The sequence below is a fragment of the Colobus angolensis genome, unplaced genomic scaffold (assembly GCF_000951035.1).
Source record: "Colobus angolensis palliatus isolate OR3802 unplaced genomic scaffold, Cang.pa_1.0 Scaffold271, whole genome shotgun sequence".
NCBI lineage: Eukaryota > Metazoa > Chordata > Mammalia > Primates > Cercopithecidae > Colobus > Colobus angolensis.
Window position 1 is genome coordinate 1918399 of NW_012115944.1, and position 9317 is coordinate 1927715.

Below are 9317 nucleotides of genomic sequence, written 5' to 3' on the forward strand. Positions count from 1 at the left end.
TCCTGACCTCGTGATCCGCCCGTCTCGGCCTCCCAAAGTGCTGGGATTACAGGCTTGAGCCACCGCGCCCGGCCTCAACTTTTTCTGTTTTTAGTGGAGACAGGGTTTCACCGTCTTGGCCAGGCTGGTCTTGAAGTGCTGACCTCGTGATCCACCCACTTTGGTCTCCTAAAGTGCTGGGATTACAGGTGTGAGCCACCGCTCCCGGCTGCATTTTATAACTTTAAGTACAATTTCTAAGGAAAAACACCGTGTGGATATCATAAACAACCAGCTCAGGGCAGGGGGTGCATTAGCTCAGGGCAGCAGCCTATTTGACCTGTTTCAAAAGTGAAATTCAGGCCGGGGGCGGTGGCTCACGCCTGCAATCCCAGCACTTTGGGAGGCTGAGGTGGGCTAATCACTTGAGCCCTGGAGTTTGCAAATAGCTGGGGCAACATGGTGAAACCCCATTTCTACAAAAAGTACAAAACTTAACCCACGTATAGTGGCACGTTCCTGTAGTCCCAGTTACTTGAGAGTCTGAGGTGGGAGGATCACTTGAGTGCGGGAGATGGAGGGTCGCAGCGAGTTGACATCATGCCCTGCACTCCAGCCTGGGCGACAGAGCCAGACCCTGTCCCAAAAACAAAACAAAGGAAACAAAAACAAAAACTAGAGTTCAGATTTCCAGATAGAGAGAGGTGTGTAGCTTTCCAAATTGCAGATACTAGCCAGAAAAAACGGTGGCATCAGACAGCAGAGGGAAAACATTTTCCCATTCTTCCCAGACCTCCTCTGAGTCTGGTGTTACAGATTAAGTGTAAAAATAACCCTTTGGTATCATCACATGCAAGGCTGTGGGGATATAACGGTGAACAAAACATTGTCCCTGGTTTTCACAAATTTGTTAGGAAAGCTATTTAGACAAACAAGTAGGAGATTACATTTGTGCATGAACTCCTATGACTGGGAAGACAGATTGTTAAGAGAAAGCATAACTCGGATCAAGGAAAGCTTCCTGGAGGGACATGAAATATCTTGACTTTGCAAAATAGCATCATCCCCGAAGATGATGACCTTTTCAACCTGGATGTTTCCACTAGGTGGAGCTACTGCTCTCTCAGCCTGTGAGTCTAAGATAAATCATCCACTTTCCCAGAATTGAGCATCTGGGGAAGTATTAAGAAGCAGATTTCAGAGACAGGAGTATAGAGCCGCCCCATTCGGGGATCCACAGCCATTTCGCTGTCAGGATCAGCCGCATCAGGGCTGTAGTTATCGTGTATCTGCAAACGCTGCCTCATGGCCTCAGTGCCTTGAAGCACAGCGAATCCAAAAAAGGAAGGGAAAAATGAGCCAGGTGTGGTGGTGTGCACCTGTAATCCCAGCTACTGGGGAGGCTGAGGCAGGAGAATCGCTTGAACCCCGGGGCGCGGAGTTTGCAGTGAGCGGAGATCGCGCCATTGCAGTCCAGCCTGGGCTACCGAGCTAGAACCCCATCTTGAAGAAAATTAAAACAAAAACAAACAAACAAACACAAAGCAAAACAAACAAAACCAAAAAGGGAGGGAAGAAGGGGTCCATTTGGACTTTCTAGTTCCAGCAGGGAGAGGCTGGAGGCTTAGCCAGCTGCTGCCTTTGCTTCTCAGTGCCACAGGGTGTCAGTGTTGACAGATGGTCCCACACAGTACCATCAAACCAAGTGGGTCTGCAGATCCGGGTTCCCAGCTGCTGTGGATCTCTGAGGAGGATGATCTGCTTCTTCGGGGCCTGGTCCAGCTGCGGGTGTCCTCTTGCTTGGGTTTCCAGGGTTCCAGTTCCTTCCTGAAGGATCTTCCCCACCACCAGGGGTCAGGCAGCCCCTTCTCATTGACTCTCTCTTTTTTTTTTTTTTTTGGAGACCGAGTCTTGCTCTGTCTCCCAGGCTGGAGTGCAGTGGCGCGATCTCGGCTCACTGCAACTTCCACCTCCCGGCTTCAAGTAATTTTGCTGCCTCCGCCTCTGAAGTAGCTGGGATTACAGGTGTGCGCCATCAAGCCCGGGTAATTTTTGTGTTACTGGTAGAGACAGGGTTTCATCATGTTGGCCTTGTTCTCAAACTCCTGACTTCAGGTGATCTGCCCACTTCCCAAAGTGCTGGGATTTCAGGCTGAGCCACCACGCCCGGCTTCATTGATTCTTAAAGCAGGAAGGGTCTGGTATCTCTCTTCCAGTATAATAGAGCTTCTGAGGGTAGCTGCCTTCATTGTTTATTGGAGGAGGCCCCACCCCCTAAATGGTTTTGATCATATTCTTTCTGAACATTGTAACAATCAGCTCAGGCTTAAGTTACAGCTACCTTGATTATCTCCAGAGGAAGAGTGGCCTTTAATGCTCCAAAAGTTTATCGTCTTTATTATTATTTTTGAGACAGAATCTTGCTCAGCCACCCAGCTGGAGTGTAGTGGCCTGATCAGCTCAGTGCAACTCTGCCTCCCGGGCTGGAGCGATTCTCGTGCCTCAGTAGCTGGGAATACAGGTGTGCACCACCACACCTGACTAATTTTTATATTTTTAGTAGAGATGGGGTGCCACCATGTTGGTCAGGCTGGTCTCGAACTTCTGACCTCCTCCCGCTTGGCCTCCCAAAGTGCTGAGATTACAGGTGTGAACCACTGTGCCTGGCCATTTATCCTCTCAAGGATGGTCAGGGTGGCATTCTGGTGTCTTTCTCTCTAGGCCCAAGAAAGCATAAGTTATATCTTTAGTGGGACTTCTTACCATAGGATTAATAATAGTATTTACCTTAGAGAATTATAGTTAGAAAGAAAAGACCTAATACTTGTAATAAAGTAACATGGTACTGGAGACGTGTTCACATTTGTTGGTTTTTATTATTACACTGATAATTCTGGTAGTAATTAAGCACATCATTATAATCACAGTAAACTCAAAGGGAGAATCAGAAATCCACGGTAACCTTGAGGGCTACCAAAAGTCATAGACACCGTGCACAGCTTTCCGATTTTTCTAGTCTTTTTCTTGCTTCTTCCCCTACCTTCCCCCCAGTTTGGTCCCGTAAGATTTAGAACTACTAGTAGCGTGAGGAGTCCTACTAGCTGAGTTTGCATTGAGCTGAGGGATTCTTCAAGGAATGTGGGACTTTCAGTGTTGACATTGAGAAAGTTTGCAAACCAGGACAAGTTGGTAACCCTAATCCCAGCGGTGCTCATCATGTGCCTCAGCACTCCAGGGCCTTCTGAATTAAAGAAGCAGCCAGGCAAAGTGTCAGCTTGTCTTGGCCTAGAAGCCCAGACCTGATAATTCAGAAGAAAAGGGAAGGGGTCAGTTCTGCTCTCAACTGTGTATAAAGGGACAAAACCCACCATGTGTATTTCGACAATGCTCACAAAAGAAATTCAGAAGTGGTCATTTTTAGGTTAGGGTAAGTTCAGAAAAATGACAGAGTCAGGAAAACATTATCCCAGGGCTCAAGAATGACTTGAGCTCTGCCTACCGAACTCTTCCTTGTGCTAGTTTCGCTAATCTTATCTTCAGGAAGAGTTTTCATTATAAAATACCATTAAGTGTCAGGAGCGGTGGCTCATGCCTATAATCCCAGCACATTGGGAGGCCAAGGCGGGTGAGTCTCCTGAGGCCAGGAGTTTGAGACCAGCCCGGCCAACATGGTGAAACTCTGTCTTTACTAAAAATATAAAACTTACTCCTGTGTGGTGGTGCACGCTTATAATCCCAGCAACTCAGGAGGCTGAGGCAGGAGAATCATTTGAACCCGGGCGGTGGAGGTTGCAGTGAGCCGAGATCGCACCATCACACTTCAGCCTCTGTCTCAAAAACAAAAAACAAAAATAGACTATTAACATTTTTTAGTTGTGAAAAGATATAAAAATTCCATCTTAACCATTTTCCCTATATAGTTCAGTCACGTCAAAGTACATTCACATTGTCATGCAACCATCACCACCAACCATCTTCAGAACCCTTTTCATCTTGCACAGTCTAAACCCTTTGCTCATTAAATAGCTCCCTATTCCCTTCCTCCCTGCAGCTACTGGCAGCCACCATCCTACTTTTTGTCTCTATGAATTTGACTGCTCTGAGTACCTCATATGACTGGTATCAGACAGTATTTGTCTTTTTGTGACTGGCTCAAGAGAAACACATTTTAGATGACTGGTTGCAATTAGGAGCAGGTGGAACCACAACTGGCCCAGGCCTCTCATCTCCTTTTTCTCCTTTTTCCCTGTTAAACCAATACACCTGTGGACACGAGGCTCCCATCTCTGCGGTCCCTAACACAGTGGTTATCAACCTTGTTTACACATTAGAATCACCTGGGAAAGTTTTCAAACTACTCTTGCCTGGACCAGATTCCAGGCTAATTATGTCAGAATCTCAGAGATTGAGGGCTCTCGTATGCATCATTTAGAAAACACCCTAGGCATCTCAAATTTGCAGTGGAAATTGCTGTGCATACCAAGTTGATGAGCTGAAATGTGGAATAACAGTGGGTAAATCAAAAGAGTTTAAAGCAGATGGTCTTTAAGGCCTTTTTATATTCGAAAATGTGCAAAGTCATGTAGTATCTTTCTAATTCTCAACCAGCAGTGGTTGAGTGGATTCACCTATACCCGAGGGGAGCTGGGCGGACAGTCTCTGGAGTGTGGCTCCCCCTGTAGTTCAGTTATATGCTAACGATAACCCCACTTTAGAACCCTCTTAGCCACCCATGCAGGCGCTGGACATTGTCATTCCCCTGTCACATGCATTCAACAAATACTTACTAAGATGGCTCACTTTTCCTTTTAAAACACGGAAGCCAAGAGATAATGATAATTGTGCTCATTCCATCGACTTCTCAAGACCGTGAGATTTCTAAATAATTTTAAGGCCAAATGAAGGACATTGCAGGAATATTGATTCCAGCTCCGTACAAGAAATAGTTTTCTGCAGTGAGAGTGGTTTAATAGAATGAGGAGCCTTGTGAAAGTGATTCCCTCGGTTCTAGTGCTACACACTCGTAATTGGAATATTGACTGTAATGAATGCCGTAGGATAAGATTCTCAAAGTAGAAGAAACTAGACTGACTTATGAGGCCCTTCTAACTCCAAAATGCCATAATTTTAAAGCCAGATAGTAGAAGAACAATGTAAGATGCAGGAATGGCTTCTGAGCTGAGAAATGAAGCAGCTCTAGAGTTCTGATAATTCCAGCTTTCAACCACTTCCCAAAGACTGAGTTATTAACTGTAAAATAGCCAAAAATCAACACAAGTGGGTCTTGTTATCAAGAAAATTCATTATAGCACATAAGAATCAGAACTTCAGAACTTCTTTTTTTTTTGAGACGGAGTCTTGCTCTGTTGCCCGGGCTGGAGTGCAGTGGCCAGATCTCAGCTCGCTGCAAGCTCCGCCTCCCGGGTTTTTTAAGCCATTCTCCTGCCTCAGCCTCCCGAGTAGCTGGGACTACAGGCGCCCGCCACCTCGCCCGGCTAGTTTTTTGTATTTTTTAGTAGAGACGGGGTTTCACCGTGTTAGCCAGGATGGTCTCGATCTCCTGACCTCGTGATCCGCCCGTCTCGGCCTCCCAAAGTGCTGGGATTACAGGCTTGAGCCACCGCGCCGGGCCAAGAATCAGAACTTCTAAAGAAGATTAATTAGGGAGTTGATTATTTACATTGCAAAATAATTCCTGACTTCATGAAATCATTTTTGGATACTAGGGTTCCTGTGAGCATCTTAGTATGGATTTATAGGTCACCAGTCACTTAGCCAAAGTGCTTGGGAGAGTAAAATCTTAACCCTAAAGAGCTAATCACTGCTCTTTAGTGCTTATTTGGAAATAATAAACATCTGATATGTTTATATTTCCTTATTGTCATTAGAAAAGCAATATAATTTCACAACAGGTGTTTAGACACGCCATCAGAAAACACAAAACATCCAAAAATTCAATGCAGAAATAACTACAATTTCTTGAGTACTACAATATGTCAAAAATATCATTGCGTTTAATCCTCACATAATCTTTGTAAAGCAATATTATTATCTCAGCTTGGTCAAGTAATTTGTTCAGGAGCAACAAATTACGTACAATCCAAATCTTTCTGATTCTTTCCCTTACACTAAGTTACCCCAATCAACATCACTTAGAACAAACTTGCTCACAAACCGCTTGGAGACCATGTGTGTTTGGGTTAATTTTTGCCCTTAAATATTTTCAAAATGTGTTGCCAGTGTTTAAATGTTAGATTTCACGTAAAAGTCTGGATGTCCTGGCTGTCTCAAAGAATCAGAAGGTCTGGAAGCCCTGTCCCTACAGTCCTGATGGTGACAGGCTGGCTGGGTCCTACCTCAGCAGGGGCTTGAGTTATGTAGATTGTGCTAGTTCCCACCGTTTGTGTTGCATTCCCCAAAGGAAAGCGAGTGTCATCAGGGATTTATCCCCTCCCATCCAGCCTTCATTGCTTATGTTGTTATCTACCTGATACCCGTTGGCACTGGATTTGCAACCCCAAATAAAATCTCTCTTCCACTTCCCTTGCCCAAATTCAGATTCCAAATGCTCTGGTTCTGTATGTCTCCAACTCATTTTTGCATTGTTCTCATTTCCCAAAGTAGTTGGGCTTAAGGAAAATTCATCTTAAAATTCTTCTGCACAGAAGTAGTTCTATGACATTGTTTCCTCTCCTGTTGGGGAATTTTTGCCTCTGCACTTAATAGCCCGTCATGTTTTCATTTCTTCCCGCTCCTGGAGGGCCAGGTTTGGTGTTGCTGGTGATGGTGGAGGAGGAAGAAATGACTTCAAGTTATCTCTGGGATGACCAATGAGCTATGACCAGCAAGCTGGGACCACTGACCTGGTGGAGTGGCCTTAGTGAGTAATAGACAGCAGTGATGTGTCAGCTTTCTTCTGGTGCAGGAACAACCAATTCTCTTATATTTCAGTGGCCTCATTCCCAATAGACCCTGCAGGCCCTACAGGTCATCTTCCCAAGCTGCCCCTTACTCCAAACCACCACCTTCCACTCTATAGTATTATAGAAAGACACCTAGTTAGACAAAATGATACAACTTGATTTTATTAGGTCAAGGCTGGTGGGCACTGGAGTGGCACCTTCCGGGGCTAGGAGAGGCACTGGGAAGGGATGCAGGATGCCACGCGGGCACCTAGAAGCCACAGCTGTCGTCCACAGAGCGGCACTGCACCATGCTCAGGAATGTCTCAACCTTGTCCATGTTCCTCCTGAAGCAGTGGAGCAGCCCGTAGTTCTCGAGCAGCACATCATTGTTGTGTGAGTTTTTGTCAAACTTGATGTAGGTCACTTGAAGATCTGCCCAGTCCGGGGGCTGCCATCTTCCAGCCTCTGCAAAGTGAAGGAAGAGAAGGAGAGGTCAAGTGCTTGGGCACTGTTCCCTCCCTCTCTCATTCATTCATTTTCCTCTCTCCCCTTCAGGGTATAGTGAAAGGCCTGGAGGATACACCAGGGAAATGAAGACTAAGGTGAGTTCTCTTGGGTCAGGGCCTGACTGCTAAAAAGAGGGCAGCAGTGTTTCTCTCTCCCACCCCTCGAAGCCAGTGGGATTCCAGGGTTGGGGACCCCTGGCACCACTGTCACCCCCATCAGCGTTTGGATGCCTTCTTCTAGGTTTTCTAGGAGGTCATAGATGTTGCTGTCTGCGGTGTCACACACCAGCCTGTTGGCAAACACACTCTTGAGTAACTGCACCGGCTCCAGCCATGACTGGAGGAGCAGCATGGAGATGAGGAGCAGCTCTAGGTTCTGCAGGGGAAGGACAGGCAGTGGCTGTGCTGCCCGGGGGCTCTGACCACAGGTTTCCTGCATCCCTGCCTTGGGGAGAAGGCATCCACTCACAGATTTCTGCTGCCTTTCCTCCAAGTTGGAGGGTGTCCGAATAGACTCTGAGGAGCAGAGGGAGGTCTGGGGGTTCCGCAGGAATGAATACTTCTGTTCCTTTGGGATATAGGCTTCTTCCTGGGAGAAGGAACCCCCTCACCTTGCCAACCAAGAAGGACCGCCGGTTTCTATGCTGGAGACCAGCTCCCATTGTTACTTTTCTGGGAACCTCACTCAGCATATGGTCATCTGCCTGCGTTTTCGCTTCAGGAAAGAATCCTCAGCTCCTTAGTCTCCTCCCATTACTTCAAAGTGGGGGAAAGTCACCCCTTCTTGCCACCCATGTCGCGCACCCATTCCCCAAGAGCTTACAAACTCCTGGTAGGTGTCAAAGGCCAGCTGGTGCAGGTGATGGGCGTGGAGCATAGCGTTGTCAAAAAGCCAGGATAAGGGAACGGATTGGACAGCACCGGCCTCTTGAAGCCATGTAAGGCAGAGCAGGCCAAAAACCAGGATCTGGGAGGTCCAGGAGCCTGGGGAGAGACCGGAGGGCAACGGAGGGAGCCGAAGAGCAAGAGGCTAGCACTCTCCCTGCCCCCGGGATTTTTTTTCTCTTTCTCTCCATCCCTCCAGGAATTAGGAACATTGTGAGATTGGCCAAATATCTGGGCTTAGATGGCGATACTCACATTCAGAAACCGCAAACCTGAGGATTAGTGTCTCTGTGCCATCTACAGGGCGCCGCCTCTTCCTTCGGGACACATCGTGCAGAAATGGATTTTAGGGGCGTTTACCTGCAGCCATTGCAGCTAGGAGAGCTGTCCACAGGGCCCTGCGTGGTTCGGGGAGTTGGGCCTTGGGATCCTGGAGCTGGTCTCTTGTGGGCCCTTTTTATACCCTGGCCCCTTATCTCTCGCTGCTTGACCCCGCTTGTTTCTCTGTAAGTCACTGACGTGCCTGTGCTAATGGATAATTTAGAAGTTCCTCCCACACATGCTGGGATCATGCCCCCTGGCTTGTCATCTTTCTCTTCCCACCGTCACCAGCATTGTGAGGGTTGTGCCCAGAGTGTCAGCCAGAGATACCACCCAACTTGTCCACTCTTTAAGGGTCAGGTGGGTGCCCTCTGGCAGCACGCCATGGTGGAAAACCTGAACGTGGGGAAGGATGTCAGGATAGCCAGTCCTCGGGACCCTTACCGACCCCATCCCACTCTCTATCCTATCCCTTTCCTCCTCCCCACGTTTCCCCTCCACCCTAGCGGAGAGAATGTATGTTTTGGGAAAAGGAGCCAAACATAGCCAATAGATTGTGGGGATTCTGGGCACGATTCAGCCTTGAATTCAACTTTTGCTGACTCCCCTTCGGCCCGCCTGAGGCAGCTGCATGCAGTGCTAACACTGACCACTAGAGGGAACCAACTCCCCACTTTGCTCTCCCCTTTCCCTGAGCCTTGGGCGGGGCGGGGCGGGGCGG

At 47.6% G+C, this 9317-nt stretch overlaps 2 protein-coding genes across 2 annotated transcripts in view; both read right to left on the reverse strand.

Annotated features, from left to right (window-relative positions):
• The window catches only part of LOC105515984 (somatotropin-like), a 69044-nt gene that overhangs the window by 41176 nt on the left and 18551 nt on the right, over positions 1 to 9317 (reverse strand). The window lies entirely within an intron of this gene.
• LOC105515997 (somatotropin-like) lies at positions 7153 to 9049 on the reverse strand. Its single transcript, XM_011948000.1, is given in 6 exon segments — positions 7153 to 7307; positions 7310 to 7349; positions 7602 to 7766; positions 7860 to 7979; positions 8214 to 8420; positions 8879 to 9049. Coding segments are annotated over 6 exon segments (858 nt in total).